A 24,425-nucleotide genomic window follows, 5' to 3' on the forward strand; every position below is an offset into this window, starting at 1 on the left:
TAAAATTTTAGGGCTACACTATGTCAAAGCTTCTATACATTAACTGCAACCCCCTCAAAAAATGTCTATGCAACACCATATAAGTCTTAAGACCATTATTGCAAGGTGTGATGTATACATTCAGCACAATAGCAGGCCACTGTAATGAACAATTTTCTTAAACATTAAGTAGCAATTTAACTTTGGTCAACTTCTTTCTTGTATTTAAAATATTTACAATATGGAATGTTAAAGAACATATGTTAGTTTTTCATTGAAATTTCCTCAAATAAAGAATTTACTAGCTTTCAGCTTTTCATGATTCTTAAACAAGGTTCATATGTACATTCAAATAATCAAAAAGTTAATTTCTCTAATTTGGGCTGACCCTAAAGTCAAAAGCCAACATTAAGCTTAATATAAGTTCAAATGATCAGAATTTGGTACGCATGATTGCTATACCACAATACATAACATGGTATTTACATTACAATCACTCATACTATCCAACTACCTACATATCTCAGTCACCGGACCTTCAAAACTACTAAACATCAAAACTGTAAAGGGAACTTAGATGGTTCAGAGCCACGCACAGAATTTGATCTATGATGCTGTAGTATGTGTCAACGCGGCTCAGGAGAGCTGCATAACTGAGTACAACAACATGCTTCCAACCAATTTCCTTCCTGAAGGTGAGGTTTTCTACACTCTTATTTTTGCCTCCTGTCAAATTCAAAGCCCATCTGCTTGTTATATAACAAAAGATGGCAGTGACACCTATCATATCAACATTGTCACAGCCCATACAAGGATGCAATGACGTGCAATGACAGAATCATACAAATGCAGCAAACAGGCTTCTGTGTTTCAAACTTGTGCTCAATATTTAGCAAATTTAAGTAATTTATCACATCTCTATTCATGGAATATGTCATCACTTGTTTACAATTCTCACCCTTTCTGCTTAAATAACAATGGTGTAAAAGACATATGTAAACAAATGAGTGGACTGCAATCTAAACATTAATCCATTTTTTTAACCACTTGTATTTCATCATGGGACTGGAGCCTATTTTGAGAGTTATGGGGCAAAAGGCAGGATACACACTGGATTGATTGCTAGCCATACAATTCATTCACACTCACATTCACACCTACAGCCTAACACACATGTCTCGGAGTACCTAGAGAAAGCCTACACAAGCAAGCACCAACTGACTGGCATAATCTTAACATGTGACATTCATATTTGTTGAGGTGTTATGATCTATATTGTCACTCTGAGCTATATTATACCAAATCTTTCAGACAGGCAGATATGCTAACAAGCACACATACTATTTAAGAAGAAGGAGTAGGAGTTCTGTCTGTTTTTTCTAGATCATTTGCATGTTAACTGAAGAGCAAAATAAAAAGAAGCCTGGAAGGTGACTTAATATACCTACACTTGTGGCTACTCACGGCCACAAGTGATTTTAAACACCTACATGTAATTTTAGTATTCAGTTCTAACAAAAATGTGCTTTACAAATCAAAAGGCTTGGACACAAATAAAACACTACATACCAATTAAAAAAACTCAACAAAACACCATCCTTACTGAGGAAGACTATTCAGTTATGGTTATGGTTCATTTCTGCAGGACAAATAACTGCATCTACTTACAAAGATTCTGTGCAGTCTTGGCATCCAAGATACGAAGCTCTTTTGCCTTTTTCTTAAATTGTGGCACTTTTTCTTCACTTTCATCCTTCAGGTCTTTTCTTGCTGCAAGAAAAAAAAAGAAATATTACATACGTAGATATATAGATATATAGATACATAACATAAGAAATACTCAGACATTTTGGGGACAAGAGCATATTATTTAACCTAAATTTTGAAGCTAACTGCTATCACCATTATATAAAAGCAAGAATTAAATGACAATAAACAACATTTTTCCACCATTTCTCAAAACATAGAAAAATAATTAATTTACATACATTAGAATCTCAATGCATATTAAAAGTTAAGCGTACAGGACAACGTGCGTTAGATGCCAACAAATGGCATAAACCAATTAAAAACCATTGCTTCAGTACCCGGAAAGTAGTATTTTGGTCCTGCATCTTTTTTCTCTAGACAAAAGGCAAAAGCAAATCAGCTACTGCTGAAACATTTGGCAGGTAATCTAACTGATCAGCCTGTGATGTATTCTACATTTAAAGTGATAATCTAAAATAAATGACTGAATATATAAGAAACAGTCACACCGATTCTAAATGTGTTACATTAAATAAATAAACCTTCAATAGGTAAAAATGTTCACAAATGTGCGTGGTTTTGCCATTTTATAAACATAAGCAGCAATACATGGAAACTCTACAGTGGAACTGATTTGAATGCATTGCTTTCTGCAGTCCTTAACATATGTCATATAAGGTTGGTGATAGGCAGAACTGATTGATGTTAGCAACCTTAAACATGAAAGTGGAACTACATAATATGCAATATAATCATCTGTAGCATCAGAGGAAAGTCTTGCAGACAACTTTCTTATCTTCATTTGCATGTGCCAACACTTTTGTCATTGTGACAGTGGGTAGATGGTTGATAAGCACCGCTCCTTCCCTTAGGCCCTGCCTATTAACTTCCTAGAACCAGGAAGATAATTGTGTTAGCCCCCACAAATCCCAAAAAATGGTATTAAGTCTGTGACTGAACACGATAGACGAATTTGTCTAAGAATGAAGAGACCCTATGTTTTCATAATGGACAGATTATTGAGTCTGCACACTGGGGAAACACCACAATAACAGTACTGCAGTAACACCGAATTTGTCTAAAAACATGAGTGCCTGCAGGGGACAGAATTATACACATGCTATCCTTTTTTCTATTTTGTTTGGCAAACTAAACTCATTAAATGTCATGATGAATTATTTTTATGAATTTATCACCTGCTGGACTTTAAATAATCAGATGTGTTTCAGAAAGAAGAAATCTGCTCATGATCAAAGCATTTTAACCTTCTAGGACCTGCCGTCCACATATGTGGACATCACATTTTGGGTTATTTAGACCAAAATACTGAATTTTGCTCTACATGGGCCTGATATCCACTTACGAGGACATTATACTGCTACTGTTCTATCAAAATTTTAAATGAATATCCTCATTTGTAGCTCTTATTTTTCTTAAAAACAAAAATAAGGTAAAAAATCTGGTAATTCTTTGTTTTTACATTCATCGGGCACCAATATGCCCAAATATCAAAGAGAAATTAAAAATGCATGTCGTGGAAGAGTTTGGGTCTTAGGAGGTTAATGTTTGTCTCAACTATGTTATTGAAGCTGGGGAAAAATAGCATAACGGTAGACAGCACTATCACAATTATCAAATGTCCAAAATAATAAGACCAGTACCTAATAACTTAGTTGGCTGTGAGATTTCACATAGAATGTGCTAATACTGAATGTAATTCTACTTTATTTATACAAAATAAGCCTCTGTGGTGGAATTCAGGTGCCCTGTCAGACAACTTTAACACCTGTGTCCACCTAAATCTGTTAAACTGTAATTACAGTACAGGAGAGACTTCAGAATAAAAATGCAGCAACATGAGAAAGAAGATTCCTTAGATCCTTCGCTCTCCCCCAGTGGTTTATGAGAGGCAACACACTTTGTTGCTAATCATCACAACTGCTCAGTTTAAGCCCAAGGTGGGAGTCTCCCAGGAAATCTAGAACAAACAATCTGCTCCCTCAGCGCGGGCTTGCATATTTGAAGAAAGAATCAAAGAAGCAACATCTCCTGGGCAGCCAGGAGAAGGAATGCTAAAGGCACCTGCCTAACTCAAGTGCTTTCAAGGATGCACATGACATTTGGGATGCAGTTGTTTGCTATTGGTAAAACACTGTAACTATAATACAAATGCTACACAAAGTATTATGGTTTGATTTTCTGTCAAAATAATAGCATGATCCTTCAGGAGGCTGTAGAACACAGCACTTTAACTTGCAATATAATACACGAGTGTGCACATGCCAACAGAAAGGGTGAGACGTGGGACTTGAGAATTCATAAATGCATTTAGGAAGAGGATGTTAGCCAATTCATTAGTGGCTGTGTTTTAAGTGTTTTACACAAGGCACAACCCTCATACATACTTGCAATTAAGTTAATGTCATAAGAGAAAATCCCACTTTATTTCAATATTTTAATGGATAGTGTTTTAGGTTAATCTTTGCCAGGAAGGTACCTTTATTAACAATTACAAGTAATTAGGAAGAACGCAATAGCACTACTGAAAAAGCCAAAAGTAATAAATGACTGTTCTACAAAGTAATTAAATAACTAAATTATTTTTATTTTACTGTACTACTGTACACTGTGTACTAGTAACTAAAAATAATTAATAATATCTATCTATGTCTGTGAAGGTTCTCAGTCATCCAGGTCATCGTAGTCAAAGGAGCTTGCAAAGAAAAGCGTCTGGACTTCTTTAAGAAAGAAGTCCAGACGCTTTTCTTTGCAAGCTCCTTTGAATATCTATCTATCTATCTATCTATCTATCTATCTATCTATCTATCTATCTATCTATCTATCTATCTCTCTTATGTCATGCCAGAACGTCTGTATTCCTCAAAGAAAACAGACGCAAAAAAAATATTAATGAGTTAAAAAACAACAAATCCAATATACAGTGCAGGGCCAGTAACCAACAAAGAAATCATCCTTCATTTCCTATGTGGCACGAACAAAGGATCTGAGGAGGAGGAAATAAATAAATAAATGAAAATACGAGGAAACAATGCCCCATAGACAGAGAGCAAACTGAGCCATGAGGAGGCTGCTTTTTGGCACCAAAGTGTTCTTTTCAACCTCCATATTTTCCACACGGCCTCTTGAATCTTTCATTTCAGTACCTCAAATTCTCAACGAGGAGATCCCGGCCATTTTGGTCAGTGCCTTAGCTGTCTTTACCCTAGTCCCAAGGGCCTTGTGCTATATCGAATTAAACATAAAAACAGTGCCCTCTATAATATGAAACAGGCATATTTTTTTTTCTAAAACCATCTATACAGCTCAGAGCTCTCCCACTGGGCACTGAGTAGGGGCATCACTAGGCTGATTTCTGCAACAGTATTTGCTGGCTGACTCAATTATGCCACATGTCACATGTTTCCTCTGGGCACTGCATGTGGACTGATGGGCCCTGGAGGGCTTGCACACATTCAAGCTGCCACACTAGTTGGAGTCCCAGGTGTGTGGGGAGGATGACTATAGGTGGCATATAACCAGATGGTTGGCCGCAACAATAAAGAAGTTCTGTACATGTGTTCAAAACACAGGAGCTGTCAGATAGTTACTAAATATTCCAAACTCCACATGGCTTGAGACAAAGTTAAATTTTGACAAAAGTTTTACTTTTTATTTCCACCAAAATCCAACTTTGGGAATGTGTGTGACTCCTTTTCTGCCAAGAAAGCTTAACCTGCATAACTGTGTAGGGCCACAGCAGCTGATCAAACTCTGTGTCAATATTTAGACGTGTTTTATTACTTGCCCAGTGGCTAAAATGTAATACTTTGACAACAATGACATCTTTCATGCACACAGTTATATTTGTTAATGGAATCTTTCAAGCAATCATGCAGCGAAGCACCATTTGTGGCGGGAACAATGTTGGAGGTTTCTTGGCAGCTTGTTGGTTTCCTAGCTTCTGTGTACAATGGAGTCCTATCACATAGATACATTATTTCTGTGTCAGGCAGTCAGATGAAAACGTAGTGATAACAGAATTCTAATTAAAAGCTAATATAATCATGTAATTATTGCTATTTGGTAAAATTGGGCGATGGTCTGGGTAAGGAATATATTTTTCATCGAGAGTACTCAGTTCATGAAAGAAGGAAGAAACGTTTATTGAAATTTGCACCCTACTGTACTATCTAAAGCTCAACTTTCAGGAAGCTTATTCTTGGGCCGTATTGTTCTCCAAGGCAAACAACAGGGTCAAATGCTTTTAACATGACATGGGTTGTGCAAGTTTAGTATGGAAAATGTACCAGTGAAAAGTAGTTTTAATTCACATGGATTTGTTGTTACATCTTAACTCACAAGGCTGAAAAGATTTGAGAAGACTGTCGGGGAGGAAATGTTTTGAAATCATGTTTAAACAAAACACATGGAAATTCTGCTGGCGCCAGCATAACCACATGAAGAGAATCCTCTGGTGACTGTAATTGTAACACATTACATTAACTGAGGGGGAGTTAAAGCTTGCTCCATGCCAAAAGGAGTCACCAAATTGATAGAGGTTTTAATGAACAAAATACGTGAATGTTTGAGCAGGAAAAAAAAATGACTTGGCCTATTAAAGATGACTTGGCTTCCATGTTAAGCCTTCTCTGTGGGCCTTGGACTGAGGTATACCCTTGGGAAACTCTGTGATAACAAGAGTTCTCCAACACTTGGATATCCAGTCTGTTTGCTGGCCCAGAAACACTATCCTGGGTGCCTTCCATGCGATATCTCCCTCAAGACGTCCATAAAACCCAGGGCATTACAAAGCTAAACACTACCACATGTTCACTTCCGGACACAGACCATCCGGCTGAGCCCCAGCACCAGTCACCAGAAAATAAGCAGGCCTTGAAAAGAAATAACAGAAAACTGCAGATGACAGGTCTTCAACAAACATATTTAAAGGCAAAAGAACACAGAGTGGAACAGGCAATGTGGAGTCTGGTCCTCTACAAAGCAATTTATTCCTTCAAATGTGCAATCTGCCTGCAAACATGTGCCCTGTCCTCCATCTCAGGGACTCACACTGAGGATTGAGCTACTGGAGAGCTGCCAGTTTGTCTAAAGGAGATGGATTCTGAGGAAAAGTCACTGGCCTCAGTCACAGAAAAAACTATTCCACAGAGGCGTGGTGTGTACATAGAGCACAAAGTAGCCAGCAAATTCCTTTCATGTTCAGCATCTCTGTTTAAAACAATGAGTCTGTAAAACATTTTGGTGGGGTGAATGGCATGGATACAGTGAAGGTAGCATCAATTCATGCTTGCTGTCTTATCAATTGTGGACTAAATTATAATGAGCAGGAGCCCAGTTAAATGTCTTATGAGAGGGTAAAGACTTTTCAGCTGCTAATTAGAGAAAACAGAAAAAAAAAACAGAGCACACACTCAAGAATTAAACTTAACATATGACCAATGAAATCCATGACTAAGTTTCTCTAATACACAAAGGCTACACAGATGTCTCACTCTCAAAGCCAAAGTCAAACCACTGTGTGAATACCAACCCCCCGAGTACACACTTTTGGACCATGAAAACGCCAAAAAAGCCCCATCCCCCATTCAAACTCAGCATTGTTAAAACAGCTTACTCAAACTGCGATTAACACGTGACATTTGCATGAATATACATCTTTACTCTTTTTTTATTAGATCAATTATTCCCTGTGGATTGGGAAAACCAAATCTCTTAACAACAAGAGAACAAATTCAAGCACCTTTTTCCTTTGCTAGGTTCTAACCTTGACATGACTAAAACGTTGAAGATGATTTTATTTTGGAAAGACTCTTCAACTCAAGGTTAGCCATGAGAATGAAGCTGCAGTTGGGTGGGAGAGAGAGACGTAGATGTAGCTCTCAACCATGCAATCATCATCATGCCTAATGATAACGGGGAGTGGGGGAAGTGGCTAATAATGATTATGATGATGGTAACCGTGGATAGGGTGTTAAATATTAGTGTGAGCACACCACTGTGTCAAAACACACTTCCAGAAAATATGTATGCGCACCCTGAATCATAAATGACGATATGAGTTTTCAAGCTCACTATAGTTCTCTAGAGTTATCGGCTCTACTATCTGAAAGCATCTGGTTCTGATTATCCAAGATGTCTAAATAAAAGGTGTGTGTATAGAATGCAGGATGAGTCCTGCAGAGTGACGCTTTGACCTATGGCCAGTAATGTTTTCAGTATGCAGGGAGAGGCTAAGCCCACGGTGGAAGGTATGCAGCTGGGCCTGGAGCAGAGCCCAGGGAGAAAAACACCTCCTCTTCCAATTGAGACAAGACAGATCTCCCTTAGTGCCCTGGACTTCTGCAAATGGTGTATATTTCCCATAAAAATTGTAAGTTTTTGTCAGTTAAAGCAGGAATAACAAGGTTATACATATTTATAATTATAATCTTAACTGGTAGTGTATTATTATTGTAATTTGGGGGTATATCTAGGATCTATTTAAGAGTACAAAAGATGTTATGAATCCAGAGACAGATGGTGTCAGTTTGATTTACCTAAACTCTTATCCAAACTGGAAGCATCCACATAGTTTAGCACAGTCAATAATTCATCTAATATACTAAGGATATTTATGCAGGGAGGAGAAATGATGGTGCAGTTCAAAACATACAGTAAAAAATTACCATCAACTACATAAAATTAAAAAAAACAAAACAAAACAAAAACCCTGAGAAAAAGAATCAGTAACTCTGAGCACTGTTAATCACCTGGGGCTTGGTGTCGCCTTTTAACACGTGTAGTTAATCTGCACACATCTACAAATGACTATTGGCCTCTCTCACAGGCAGGGGAGTGTGGGAAGGCTCCAACTCTTTCTCTTAAATTGGTCATGGAGACATGCTCCTGGGGGCAGTGAATGGATTGAGCCTGACATCCAATCAGTTCTGAGAAACCTTTCTCTGGTTATGCCAAAGCACTTTGTTGTGACCCAACACGCTTGGGCGCTGGTGGGAAGGCACTAGCTGATGGTCCAAATGACTGCACCTGCCGTCTCTTTAAGACCCTGTCACGCAGTCCAAACTTTAGCATTCAGGAGACGACGCTGAAGCTCAGCTTGTATGACTATGAGGGGGACGAAGAATAGAGATTTGAAACTAAGTCTGTTCCTTGGACAACTGGTAGGATTACTGATGTCCCTGTGGTCTCTATTACCTCCACCAGTTCAATGCTGCACTGGACCAAGCCCAGCGAGTACACTTAAAGAAGCTGAAATAGTTGGAGATTTTAGGACGTGCACCTGTACTGCTGGTCACTTTTAAAAGAAATACAAGGAAAGATGTTTGTGGGCTGTCTCACTGGAGGTTACAAGACGATATGGATGTCAGTTTTACTTGTGGGCCTTCAGAGAGACTCTTAAAAAGCTAAACCAGCAGAAAAAAGCCCTAGCTAAACCAATGACTGTCATATTCACGTGTGGGATTTAATGTGTTTACTGTAGATGTATAAAATGAAATGTGGTTTATCATCAAATGTCAATAAATAAATAAATAAAATGTTTAGCAAAAAACATTTGAGTCTTTCTGAATACTCAAATGGCAGTTTAGCCACTCCATTTAGGGTCTCATCTTTGAAATAAAATGCATTCCTCTAGCACAAAGACTAATTGTGCTTTTTAAGTTACTACTTTTTTGTTTGTTTCTTTGTTTTCTGGGATTTCTACTGTCTAATAGAGAACAACACTGCTTGGGTTGTAGATGCAGTGACTGTCCTACTTTCTGAGTATATTCGACAGGGTTGCATTTTGTACATTTGTCAGCTGACAGAACATAATCTGTCTTTTTTTTCTCTTTATAAAGCAGTTATTCTTTCCCCTTTTTCTCTCTCTCTCATGGGTACCCCAGTTCTTTTCTTTTTGTGATTGCTTGTTCATTATTTCAGGATGAAAATAGGATGCTCAACAAAGAAGAAAAAAAAGTGTTTTATTTTCATTTGCATTTTGTCTCAGGGCATTTGGCATCTTTATTGTAAACTGCATTTTTACTGCATTTGCGTGTGCTTTTGCTTAGGTTGTGACACTATGAATATATCCATCCATCTGCACCCTATCAGGCAAGAGGCAGAGTACACTGTGGACAAATGCACTGCAGTGCTAACACAAAGAGACAGACAAGCAGTCACACTTGCTTCCACACCTACACCCAATGTTTCGAATTACCAGTTGACCTAACAAGCATGTCTTTGGACTGTGGGAGTAAACTAGAGTGTCTGGAGAAAACTCACACTGATACAGGGAGAACATGCAAGCATCTACACCAACAGGATCCAGCTGACCATGAGGTTTATACCAAAACACTTCCTGTCGTGAAATGGCAAGAAATAGCCACAATAGATATATCTTCTTTTCAAGTCCTCAGATCAAGATGCAACTTGTAAAAAGTCTATAGCATTTAGACTAATGGCTAAAACATTATGACAGATCAGCTTATGCAACTGTAAGCTCTCTTTGTAACCACTAGTGCTTAAAAACTCAAACTTACAGGCAACATATGTCTAAGCAAAATGGTAAGAAGACTGGTGTATGAAAGGTTGTCAAACAAGGAAAAGATGTCCATGCTTATGTTTTATTTTTAAGAAATGCGCTCAAGTATTATCTCTTCTTCTTCTTGTGAAGGTTAACCGATAGGTTGATCCAATTTGTCTACTGAGGCGTGAAAGGACTTAAGAAATACTTCACATTTCTGTGCTGGAAAATGTCAAGGTTTGCAGAGAGATGAGGACAAGAGGAGGGGGAAATGACTTTTTCTTTTCCTGGCAGCTTGACTTCACGCTTGTTAACAGCAATAGGTTTATCCTTGGCAATCAGCACAGGGTTAGGAAAATACAGTGTAATTGTGAGATCCCTATTACATAAAGGACAGCTGGTTATGTGGTTGCCACTAATGTATATGTGTTCCCCCTTCCATACGTGCATAAAAACACAAAAGCGTATAGTTTCTCAAAGCTACATGTTTACAGTTTCAATCATGTCACTATCTGATGGCTATTCTTCACACAGCTGCAGAATAGCATGTTGTGGGAACGTGAAGGTGTGAAAGCAGACGTACCCTGATTAAAGATGCGCCACGCAGCATCTGAGAATGGAGGTAAATCGAGGCAAAGAGAACATGAGTGTAAAGAGAGGCACTCAGTCGTGAACTACATTAAACTCCCAAAACCACAGCTGCTGAGCTCCTCACCTGCCTCGAGGTTTACAAGGATCATTTCTCTTTCTCCTCTTTTCTCCTTGCACTCTATTATATTTATGTTTCTAATACTTTATATATCTGTAACTTTTTTTCTTTGATTCATCTGATGTCTCCTCTTACTTGGTAACACTGAATGATGACCATTGTGTTATGATTGCATCCAGCTACACTTATTATTTTATTTTCAGCACTAGATTTTATAGTGTGTGTTGTTTTCCTACAGTATTAATCCTTGAATAAGAACAACTATCATGCTGCTACTTTTTTATATCTGTTTCAGACTTTTAAATATAGTACTGGGTTGAGATTCACCTAATTACACATGGAGTAATAACACGTGCAAAATGAGAAACAACCAGGTAACATATAAGATACCAGGAGAGTCAAAATGAAAAATGTGAGCAATCTGGATATTGCTGTTTTTGGTACTCGGAAAGCCTGCGTTGTAACATGCTTACACACAAACAAAGGATATTGTATGGCCTTGTGGTACATTCTGTTAGTAAAATCACTCCATGCTGTTGGCCACTAAAGGATCCATAAGAGACCTAAAAAGCATAATTGTGAGGAGCAACTAAAAAAAACACCCTGGAGCAACAGAAGGAGAGTTTAATGACTGAGTATTGAGAGAGCTGATCTGTAAATATACACATATAAAATGGACACCTTTATATATAATTGAAAGGTTCCTTATTATAATTTTGTGCCATCAAAAGCTTATAACCTGTAATTATTTGGCTAGTATGAAGGCCTTGACATTGCATGTTATGCAGTGCAGATAATCATATCCAACCTTTGTTTAGCGAGAAAGGATAAAAACAGGTTAGTCAGGCTTAATGAGTGATAATAACAGATTTGGCTTTGCCCTGTAGGAAAAAGTAAGAATTTAGAGGCCCAATGCAAAGCTGGCTTTTGTCTGTGGCACTCCACATCTGATGACTACAGTCGGGTGATTGTAACTGGATTCTGCAGTAGAATTAGGGCTATTGTTGCAGGGGCACAAACTCTTTAAGTGCCTCTTATTGGTCTGATTATGATGTGTTTGAGTCCTGCCGCTACCTTGCAGCCTGGATGACTCAGATGGGATTCTGTATTGACCTGTTAGCAGTAAAAAGGCTGCTGAAGCACCAAGCAAGTCACTAAGTGTAGATTTCCTTGTATAGTGAAGTGTATGAGCAAATGGAGGAAACTAATAAAGACCATGCTTTTGACCTCGAGTTTTAGTAGTTGCCCTTACCTTCAGTTCACAATCAACCTCTATCTTTGTAGGAGGCAATCTATATCAGCACACTCCACTAAAGACTAATAAAACTGAAATTATTCAAGTCCGTACACATTCACTATTTTGATACACCTGAAGTTGCTGTAACATAATGCTCTAAATTAAGAATTGCATGAATGCAATTAGTGAAGCTAATAAAAATAGTCATGCCAAAGAAGAGGTAATGTATAGCACACCAATTATCACTTTTCTGATATCTTCCGAACTACTTTCTTCACACAAGTTAATAATAATAATGGATTGAATTTCTATAGCGCTTTTCGGGGACCTCAAAGCACTTTACAATTCCACTATTCATTCACTCTCACATTCATATACTGGTGAAGGCAGCTACAGTTGTAGCCATAGCTGCCCTGGGGCAGACTGACAGAGGCAAGGCTGCCATATTGCGCCATCGGCCCCTCTGGCCAACACCAGTAGGCGGTAGGTGAAGTGTCTTGCCCAAGGACACAACGACAAAGACTGTCCGAGCCGGGGCTTGAACCGGCAACCTTCCGATTACAAGACGAACTGCCAACTCTTTGAGCCACGATCGCCCCTTTAGTATGTTAGTTAGTATGAGTCTATGTTAAAACTCCTTCTGTGAGGCGGTAACAACCTTCGAAGCAAAAAAAAATTAAAATGTCCACATAAAAGAACATGCACCTAAATAGCTGCATCTGGAATGCACGATCAAAAAACAAAAGATTAATGCAAATTCCCAAAGTGTTTCACAACAACATGCATTGTCCTTACTAGCCTTAAACAACAGCAGGTTGTGTGAGTACCAGATGTTTATCTCCAGCCAAGTGATAGCTGTCAGGTATATTTTGTGAATGTTTCGATTTTCCTCTGAAATATTAAAGCATAAGCGCATACAAGTCAAAGAAAAATTGTTGGATCTTGCCAAGACATATCATAGAAGCAAAAAAAAAAATCACAATGACATTTCTCCAGCTGCAAAGAAGACAGATCTGGGTTGAAATGAAAGAAAAGGTCAGCAATACACATTCATACAGATGCTACACTAATACACATAATCTGTTTATTCCATTGTGCAACTTTTGAATGCTTAATATGCTGTGCATAACATATCGTATTCAGCATTCGGTACGCTGCAAAATATGAAACATTTGAAAGCACAATATCAAACTTCAAACCACACACTAGCACACTGTCACTGTATAACAAGGGAAAGCTGCAGGGCAACTGCACATGCGGCACAGTACAATACAGTTTTTTCGACCTCCAAATAAATGATATTTCTACATTTGATGTGCTTTTAAGATACCACTCTGGTGAAACCACAGTAAAAAACTAAAATACTGCCATTACGGCTTTAAAAGGCAGGGTTTGTGGTGCTTTGACATGTAAGTACATCGCTTAAGCAATTTGCTGCTCTGAACGGTTATTGCTGTCATTCACTAAGCAGCCTCTGAACTGTTGGGCTCCACCTGAGAAATGCGTCCACTTGAATCAACATGTACTGTAGCAAAATATGTACTGATGATTACTTCACGACACTGAGTGGTGTGACTGCTATGCGTTATAGTGTGCTCTCGGGAATGATACAGTCATTTAAAAGCCAATGTGGAAAAACATGACATAAATCAGAGACTCATAAGTCAGACAGACAAAAGAATGAAGATTTTTAGAATTTGAAAGTATTACTGATCAAGACTCATGTGAAGAAAAAGTGTACCACGATTAAATTCCCATTTTTTATTCCTTTTCTGCTTCCAACCATATCGCTTGATTCACACAGATCCTTGTAGGAGTGCTGGGACTGGAGAGAAGTAGAGGTTCACAGAATCAACAGCAACGGATAAATCCTCTATTGAAGGTGGAGAAATATTCATCTAGAAAGGGGATATACAGAAGACTCATGCCAGCCATGTAACCCATGGAATTCAGAGTTGTCTGCCTATGCCTATAGATGGATAGATAGATATTTTCCAGCATCTCACTTTTCATTCCCCACTACCTTCGAATTGCTCTATAGACATACTTTTGATTTATAGATCTACCAATGGTAGAGCTGTAATATATGGATAAATGAATGACTAAGGTGCATAAATTATACTTACTTTGCATTAATTCAGATATTTGCTGGATTCGGTATCTAATTTTTCCAAATACCTTTACTTCAAAAAAAAAAAAACATAAAAAGAAGTGTACATATATATATATATATATATATATATACATAAAAATAAATGGCATTCCTTCATTTTAGGATGAATCCAGAGGACAGTTCCAATTCTGCAGTCTGAAAAATTTATAATCCTCTTTCATAAGAACTTCAAACAAGAACACAGAAAATGAATCTGCAACACCTCCAAGTTGCACATGCATTTCAGGCTCAGATAACTGCAGCAACCAGTTATCTGCAGCCTATTTCAGACAACCAGGTGGCAGCATGTGTTTTTGCAACTTATGACTTCCCATACCACCCACAATCAGCACCGTCCTCCAGGACTTCAAACACCTCCTCTGTTCTCCAAACCCTCCGGTCCCTACTGTCTCGGGGGAACCGAGCACCTGGCCCGGGAGTTTCATATTCCTCTCAGCTGTGCCTCCACAGCATTGCACTAGCTTGATATGCTCGCATATTAAGTACTATATTGGCATTCTATTTTTCCAGTAGTTTCTATTTAACTTTCAAAGTAGGCCACCAGTGAAGGACAGAACACCTTTTCTGCCTACCAATTTCATCAGATGTGGGATGAAATGTCCCCATGTTTATAGCCTTTTCCTGTGCACGTGTCTGTGTGAGTGTGTCAAAGTTGCAGAACAAATGAAAAAAATATATATACAATGTGTTTATGCCATCATCATGATACATGCCATCCTTATTTAATAGGATAGTATCCCACGCGTTTTAATTAGGCTCTTTTTAAAGCAAAGCATAAGCAGCATCCCACTTTCACCTGTTCTCCCTTAAATAATGGCAGCACCTTAGTCTTCCTCTCTTGCACACTGTCTCCCAGCCTCATTCATTCTGTCCATCCTCTTCCTCTGTTGTAGGTAGCTGTCTTCTTATCAGAGCTGGGAGCTCACAGAGTATTCCCATTGGCCATTGATGGGCCCCTGCCTTATGGGACTCCCCAGATTTAAAAGCAGCCCACACTGGCTTCATTTCCCAGGAGAACAAAGTGTACAGTGGAAGGTAGTGGATACATTACATGTACCCCCATTCCCTTCACTTACAAACACAGTCTACAGTAATGGCAGACCATCTTGAATGTAGCCAGTAAATTGCCATTTCTTTCAACTTTATTTGCAGTAGGTGTTTTAGAGCAACAACCAACCACAGATGTCTAACTATAAAGGCTAGAATGAATGCAATTCAGAAATTCTAAACAATTTTTAAACAAAAAATAGTCATCATTTCACAACTATAACAAAAACATGCCACCAGATTTTTTAAATCTCTATTTAGACCAATGTTAGTTAAACACAAAACCATATGCGTACGTGTCCTGGTGTTTAATGCTGATTAATCTCTCTCTTGAGTATCTTCATTTAAAACAAATGCTGTGTATTACTTGTTGCTTAAAGGGTGGGACAATCATAAAATGACAAAACACGCTGCACTGAAGTCTGGGCAGGAATTCAACAGGAATATGTGTTGGCTGTATATCTCATATACCGGATAAAGTAATTGTCAGCAGTTAACTCTGAATTTACCATCTGCCTGTTGCTGTAAGCTGGACTGGAACAGACGTAAAACAAGGAGTTTATTTTTTCCATTATCCATCAAAGCAAAAATAAAGGAAGGGGAAAAAAAGAGTTAGATTTCTCAAGTAAATATATAGTAAAAATCCAGATAAAAGATCTATTCAATGAGAGTTCTAAATCATCTATAAAGAATAAGATATCACATTTCACTGGGGTATGAAAAATACATCACATCTAGACAGGAGGATGACCGAGATGAGCACAGATAACTCACGTATGTCATGCCAGCCCCGTTGACTGGGGTCTGCATTATTTTCTGTAGCAGTGAAAGTTGTGATGAGGGAATGACTGTACTTTCCCATCTAATGTAATGCTATCACCCTGTCTCCAAAACATGACTGCTCCCTCAGTCTTCACTTCTTCTGTCCATCACTTGAAACATCTGGATTCATTTTAGAAGGTCAGGGCTAGTGAAGCAGAAACTGTCAGCAGACGTTGTCTCGATGTATGTCATGAAATGGAGCAAAGAAATGCCACCCTCAGACGGACCAGGAAATAACATTTCTGTAGATAATATAAAGTCTGAGAAGCCTTCAACTGAGATAAAGACGTGCACGGGTGCTGTAGGAACACCAACACATAAAAACTGATTATTTTTTAGCTTAATAGAAAATGACTTTTTATCTACAGAATTTTAAAAAATGCAATACGATCTACTTCCAAATCAAGGGAATGAAATAGCTGACAATATCAAATCATATACTCATATACAGTTATGAAATGAAACTGAATATGCATCTAACCCCACGACTGGGTACAAAAATGCGAAGAGGCCCTACTATGTTTTTCAACAAAGGGCTCCTCTAGGTGAAGGGAGCTGTGCTTTCAAAGCCCCCTACAAAAATAACCATATTTTTATTATGAGTTCCTTTATTAGGTGTGTGCTTTTGGGTCCTGGCTCATTTCTTCAGGGGCAAACAAAAGTAAGCTAAGCATTAGTTCCACAGTCCCTCCCACCCATCTCACCGTGCCAATACTTCCCTCTTAACTCCCTCTTCTTCCATACTTCTCTTTCTACCATCCCTCCTCCTGGATTAAAAGCTCTTAATTTTCACTAATTACACAAACTCATTTCTTTTTCTTCATGTCTCGGCATTTCTCCCTGTTTTTTCTCCATGGGGCTCATAAACACGTTTTGAAACAGGGTTTAATAAGACTGCCTTGTGAGGGTTTAGGGCCCTTAATGGACACAGGGCTTGTTTGATAAGTCTCCACTTCATCACACACTTTATTAATTAAAGTTTATATTACATTAGAAACAAAGTTAAAGCCATTTGCTCCTCAATAATGGTTTCATGTAGCTGCATATCTATGGCCAATTAATTGGAGTCTTGACTCCCTATTTGCATTTTGCCCTTGTTTGACAAAAGTGTGTTGGGATTAACTTCAGGCGATATATTGCAAGCAGAAGCAATACTATGCTTGTAATCCAGAATAATCAGAAGGTTTACAGCATAAGTGATTGAGATGTTTCTGGTATTTGCAGTTGCAAGAGCATAAAAAATTAAGAAAAGCCTTTCAGGTGGTGTTGACCCCGTCACCCTGGGGATTCAGCTTGCCACCAGTGGTATTTGTGATTTGAAGGTGGGGTCAGGCTGATGATGCTGTTTGTATGTGGGACGCATCTTGTCTGTTTTCTGAAGACAACACGGCTCTGTTAGGTTTATTAAATTGTGACTTTCTGCAACAGCTCGGGTGTTTTCCAAGTGTAAGTGGCTTTATTGCATTCTGTGCATTAACGTCAATCTAACCCCTACAATTCACACAGTGCATTTTTCTTCAAAGATCTTTTTTTTCTGCCTATATCCAGTGCATCTGAACATATGTAATATCTAGTTACAAAAAGCTATATATAATCATTACATTTAGCCAATTCTGTTGATAATTTATGTTACTGATTGAAGAATCTATTGACTAGAGGATTGACACAATATGATTCAAATTTACAAGGTTTCTTAAGGTAACACATTTACCTTTAAATCAATTCTAAAATAAGTAGTTTAACTTACATTTTATTGCTGGTGGACTTCTAATCACATATTCAGTATTACAAACAATTTCCTTTGATTATATAAAGGTGAATGCAGCATACTAAACAATCTGTTTAAAGAATCCAAGGACAAATATATTATAGTTTCTGAGCTAGAGTTATTGAATAGTTTGTATAGGTATTTGGCAGGAAAAAGGCTTTGTTATATTAAGTGCGAGAAGTAAACTGACACCTTGTGACTTTCACTGAAGCCCTGCATGAATGGACGGTGACCTGCACAAGTGACCACACTGCGCTAGTGTTTGCACTGGGAAGTAGGATGATGCAGGAGGCAACGCGCGGGAGACAGCGGGGAGCGCAGAGTGGTGTGGCCTGTCAGACATAATGAGTAAGCAATGATACACGCAGTAATTGTTGCCCACTCCAGGGACCCCCGTCTGTGTGCAGCTGAGGGTAGTGGTGTTTGTGTTCGCAGGCATGTGTGTGTTTGAGCACATCCCAGACACACGCACAAAGCAATATGTTAAAAAGAAGAGAGGGCACACTAAGGGCAGCTGCACAGAGTGAGACCGAGGAGAACAAAGAGGTCTATAAACACTTTGTGTTTCATGTTGTTTGGATATTATAGTTTATGGTACACTTGGCAACACAGCGGCACACCCACAGCACCGTCTACATTTTGGAACACATAAATAAAACATATACTTGCAAATATGTATACGTCTTCTAGGTATGTAATATGTAGCTAGTTAGTTTTGAAGACACAGTTTGTTTGTTTTTTAAATACAGGTTTTTCTGTGTATGTTTTAAATTAACAGGCTTGTTTGGTTCTTTTGTGTCCGTGTATTAGTTTGTAAATTACAACTCATCTTTTAGCTTTTAGCACAAACGTGGAACTTATTACAAGCATCAGTTAGTTTGGCTTAAAGCCACATTGCGAGCTACAAAACCATTAAAAGATCATTTATTTAAGATCTAATTTAAGTGGAAATCATCTGTCTTTTGATTTTCTAAACTGGTCAACTAAAATGTTATATATGTAACAGCATTGAAATGTATCATTTGAGGTTTAATTAACAACTGTATTCACAAGAAAATGATAAAATATCTGTCTTTAAAGTGAGAAAAAGTCTGACTAGTCATAGTTCAGTAGTGGGGAACACAGGGCCGGCATAGTTTAGCAACACGCAACAATAAATATTTATGAGAAAAGGGGGTATTAACTGGATTTAAAGCTCTTTGAATAAGGAGACAATGAGATTAATCTGTCCATCGACAAATGCATACTGCCATCTACCATCCCCAACACGATGATGTCTTTCATGAGTTATAAAGCCATATGTAGATGAGGTTTGCGGTGTTGGCAACCTGTGGTCATCTCCTTATGACTATTGTGGTCTGTTAGTGACCAGTCCTCGTGCATGACGCCTGTTACCCCAGATTAAAGCAGAGCAGCACCAGTCATGGGGGAAGGGAGGTCATATCACCGTTTACCCCGTGTCAGGGAATAAATACAGGGCCAAGCCATTGCTGAAATACCCCTTTATTGTGTGTCTGTCAACCATTGTGTGCTTGACAAATGAAGTGTATATCGTTACAGGGTAGAGAAATGGAGAGAATCCCGCAATGGTAGCAGGTGCACCACGACAGCTAATATTTGCACAGCAGCTTCTGAGGCAAACAAGCAACTCCCCCTGAAGAAAAGGGGCAACTGTGTCCTCATAAATGGCTCTGTTACAGGCACATAAATCCGGGGCTGACTCCAACAACCTATCCTTTTCTCCATTCTCGTCCCTCTTCTTCTTTCCACAAATCCCCTCAGTGCAGGACAATTGCCAAGTTGCATCTTGGTAACATGTGACATTGCAGAGGTCAAGCTAAAACTCTGAGTGTGCGGTGTGCTCATGTGTAGACTCTCTCCCCACCTGCAGTGTCAGTGCTGCCACTGCCACACACTTTACATTAAACTTCATGTTTCAGAGAAGGGTAATTTTCTTTGTTTACAATTGTTAATTTTAACTTAATTGTAACTTTTTAAAACTTCAGAAAAAAAAACCAAGTCCAACACAAGAGATGAAACATATAAAATGTGATAGATACATATAAGTTGCAAAGACATCATATATACACATAAGGTAACAACGATAAGGACAAGCTGATCTGCTGTTAGGAGCTCCCGAAAAAAGAAAAGGGTCAACCAAAGTACTATGAATAGACCTTCATCATGTTTTCTTTATGCTCACCCCTCTTTTTGTGATTAGGTGTAAGAAATGAAAGCTTAATCCATTTAGATGGAAAATCCATAGCAGCCGCCCAGGCCGTGTTGGGGTATTAATAAGATGACAATGCAGATTCATCAATGCGACCAGACTGTTGTTCCATTGCTGACTGTCCTCAGTAATAAATAGACCTTACACCAGCAAATCTGGGAACTCTCTTAATTTCCATGAAAATCTCGGCTGTGAACATGTATAAAATATTGTAGGACAATCTACTTTAATGAGTCGAAACAGCTATAAATAACATTGAGACTAAGCAAACAGAGTCAGTGGATTCAGCTGAAATGTCAGGCTTAGTGCTATATCAAACAGATCCAGTTCAATAACTGGAAACGTGCCAAATTCACAAGTAGAAGAGACAAAATAACAGCAGTCTTCAAACAAAAATCAAACGAGACATTACAGCTATATGTAAAATACGTCAATGCTGTGTCAACACATTAAGAAAAAATACATTTAAGACACCTGGCTGGATACATAAAAAGACTACAGCGTTTACACTGGCATTATGCTCGATAACATTTATCACTAAATGTTATCAGTGTAGAGACTTATAAGTATTGTGAAATCAGAATGTCTTCAAAGTGTTTTTAAACAGGCCACTGAAGTTCCTAAAGTATCTCAGTTGTTTGTTTGTTTACTAAAATAAGCCACAACCATTAATCAAAAAATCTAAGCTGCCTCAGCCATATAGGTCTAGAGTGACTTTCTGGAAACTTCCAGTGGCTAGGAGAAAATGTTTATTCCCTGGCTGGTATGTGAGCAATCGATGGAGGTCAGCTTCTATTGCATAAAGGTGGACCTACTTGCAAAAATTATGTTCCACCAATAACTTCCTTGTGATTGTTTTGGATGCTAGCAGATTGTGATTCCCTGTAGTTTGCATGGAGGTTGGAAATGTGTACAACCATTTGCCTATAAGGAATTAATAATAACCAAACTTGGAAAACCAGAAAAAGACACCATTCAAATTCATTGTAAATATTGCATCTTTTGGTGCATGTTATTTGCTGGAGTAAGGAACTACTTTGCACACATTTTTCACAGTTTCACTATCTTTTAAGTATTTTGGTGGAGCACTAGATACCTTTTTGTGACCAGTTTCACCTAGCAACTTTCAACGACCTCCTGCTACCAGTTGGGACCTTACAGGTAAAGGAAAAAAGATCAAGCAAGAAGCAAAGGAAAAGAAAGAGATACATTTAAATTCTTCGTAACTTTCTGCTGTTAGTTGGATATCTGTTCATTTTGGATAACTAATTAACATTAGTTAGAAATTAATTATTGTATGTGGAAGTGCTTAACCATAATTATGCACTCTCCTGCTGCTATAGCCTGCAATGCTTTCTCTTCATGACAGACATGGAAAATAAGCCAATCCTTAGTCTCTCTCTCTCTCTCTCGCTCTCTTTTCTCATCACCAGCACTGTGTCTGCACAGAAGAAGAAGCGTGATCTGCACCTACGCACTTCCGCTGGTCCATCTGTGCCACAAACTCTGTGTTATGGTGGGCGGATAGTGCCACGGTAACCTAGTTCCACCAGTGCTTGTCATTTTGATCTCCCTGTGGATTAATGAACCTTTGGTGGGTGCCCAGGCTAACAAGCAAACCCATCTACTGATGCATATTATAGTGCATTAACACAATAGCAGTGAAATAAAATAAGTTTGTTTTAACATCTCCAGATTGCCTGTGACAGTTGTTGACATATACACAAGCTCAACTGAAGATGATCCTTCCTCTTGGCTGGAAATAGGACTGATATGTATTCGTAGTAAGACTAATCATGGAATGTGGATCTCTGGGACTGGAGGCCCCTCTGGTTTGAGATGAAAGAATAGATAATAGAAATTCAGCTTCAAGGAACCTTAAATCCACAGCTGACAAAAAATGGTAAATTTGAAAAGCCGAATACAGTTTCTTGCTGTCTACAAAGGTGAACATTTAAATCAATAACACATGGGCATCTCTTAAGACTTGGCTGGGGCCAAGAAAAATCCATGTGAAACAGGGATTGGGAAGGTGAGGGGTACCAGCTTAGTCAATAAAATGGGCCCCTGCCCCAAGGCAACAAGCTGACTCCAGCTGTGAGACAAAACCGCAGGCCAGTGTTTAACTTTCATCCTGTCAGCCAATGGCTCTCCCAGGGCTCCACTACCACTTGCCACTCAGTGCGACATTCACCTCTTCCTCACCGCACACCTCCGCCCCCTTGATGAAAAGGCAATCAGTGAGCTGGACCTGTCTGCATGGTAGCCTGAGGCAAGACTAAAAATTCTGCAGTCGAGAAGAGTTTTCTATGCAAGATGGCATTGGAGGTAAGAAACTGCAGGCTGGATCAAAAGAAGGCATTTCTGCTACTCCAACTACAACAAAAACTACTAATATTTCTCATAAAAGACCACAGAAAACAGTCTTTTAAATAAGCACAGAAAATATCTGCCCACAAATGTACCGACGACGTAGAAAATTAGTTTACCAGTTTCTGCTTTATCTTGTCCAACATCCTACTTATCTTACTAATTTTAATAAATCAACAAAAACTAAATTACAGTAATTAAAAATCTACTCATAACATTTTTAGATAGAGATCACATGTAAACACAACAAAATAAGCATATCAGTAGCAACTAAACAGACATTTAACTCATTTTAATAAAAAAAATAATCACTCACAACACCACAATATTACATGTAAAAGTAAATACTAAAGAAGTGAACGAGTTTTCAAAAGACTGTGCTCGTGCTGATCTCAGATTGTAAACAACAACATTTTATTGATAAAGCTCTAGACTTTGGCATTGGGTTTTCCTCTGGAAGTTTTTATTTCCTTACCATTACCGATAGGTTGCTAGTTATTCTGTTATTCTGTTGCCAAACAGAAATAGTTGGAGGTCATTAACTGACATTTCAGAAAACACAGACACCCAGCAACTAACACTCAGATTTACTCTATTGAGCAGAAACCCTGCCTATTATGATGGTGTTGGTAATGTGTGAGAGAAAATAAGAGGGAATTTCTATACAAAACAAGCATAAAGAACCAAGAGGTGAGGACACGGTAATGACCTGGGGTCAACCAAAAAGGGTCAATGCACTCGATGAATGTTTATGCATAGAAATGAGGCCATTGTTAATGTTTCTTAAAAACATGTTGCCCTGTGACAGTGACAATGTGTCCATCCTTCAGCATTAAATAAGTGTCACCTCAGTATTTGTATTTGTAGCAGAATGAATGATCCACAACTTTCCCAAATAATGTGGTTCACACTAGTATCACCCACTCAGTGATACACAAAATTTGAAAATTAGTTTTAATAGGAAAGGATTTTTTTAGATTGTTGGACAGCTTGGCTCGCATTATGACTAGGACTTGAAACATCACACATGTTCATTAATGCACTGAATTATAAGATGTTAATAAAACTTTCTTCTAAAATTCTTAAAAGCTCTTTGATCTTACATTAATGCTAATTTTAGAAGTTTGCAATGTTAGCATGAGATTAAAGAAAGGATTTAATACACTATTCACGCCTAATATCAGGAAAAAGCAGCCAGACTATTCCGAATTCTGCCACCTGCCACGTCCTGCAGTCATCCTGCATTGCAGCAGCTGTGAGCGCCACAGCTCACTGCAAGTGCCAGCAGCATATAGTCTGGCTCTCACCTCTGTGCTCTGGGGCTTGGAAATGTGATGAGGAATTTAATTTAAGATTTGTTTTGGACTTACATATTTAGTGTTGTAGCTAAATAATACTGCTGACGTGTTTGTTTGTTTTTAAAGGATCTATAAGTAATGTGTGCCATTAGGTAAAATTAAATACATGACCTGAGGTAAGTATAATAAATTTACATTTAATTTTTGAGCTTTCTCCAAAATGCTTGTACTCATGGTTCAAATGTGCCATCTTAACAGTAACTTATATGCTATAAATTCCACAAAAACTTGGTAAGAACCAAGTTAAAGAACGCTGCCACGGACTCCAGGATGATGAAGAGTGAGAGTAATTATTTAACCATCCTTTCTTAGCCTCAAAGTGACAAAAGACAAATCTACAGTTGCAAATTAACCCCAGAATAATGAATTAGGAATGGAGCCCTGAGGTCTTAATTGAATATTTGCTTGACTCATTTTGTTGACAATGATGGATGTGTGCAAAAAAGAAGGCCTCAGCAA

General features: G+C 38.3%; 1 protein-coding gene across 8 annotated transcripts in view; it reads right to left on the bottom strand.

Moving 5' to 3' along the window:
• The window catches only part of diaph2 (diaphanous-related formin 2), a 364,160-nt gene that overhangs the window by 161,800 nt on the left and 177,935 nt on the right, over positions 1 to 24,425 (bottom strand). For all 8 annotated transcript variants that reach the window (XM_084951486.1, XM_084951520.1, XM_084951494.1 and 5 more), the window contains one exon: positions 1,648 to 1,749. In XM_084951486.1, the coding sequence (XP_084807612.1) occupies positions 1,648 to 1,749 (102 nt within the window). The remainder of the gene's footprint in view (positions 1 to 1,647; positions 1,750 to 24,425) is intronic.

The sequence above is a fragment of the Perissodus microlepis genome, chromosome 2, assembly GCF_051167445.1.
Source record: "Perissodus microlepis isolate ML-2025 ecotype Zambia chromosome 2, ASM5116744v1, whole genome shotgun sequence".
Taxonomy (NCBI): Eukaryota; Metazoa; Chordata; class Actinopteri; order Cichliformes; family Cichlidae; genus Perissodus; species Perissodus microlepis.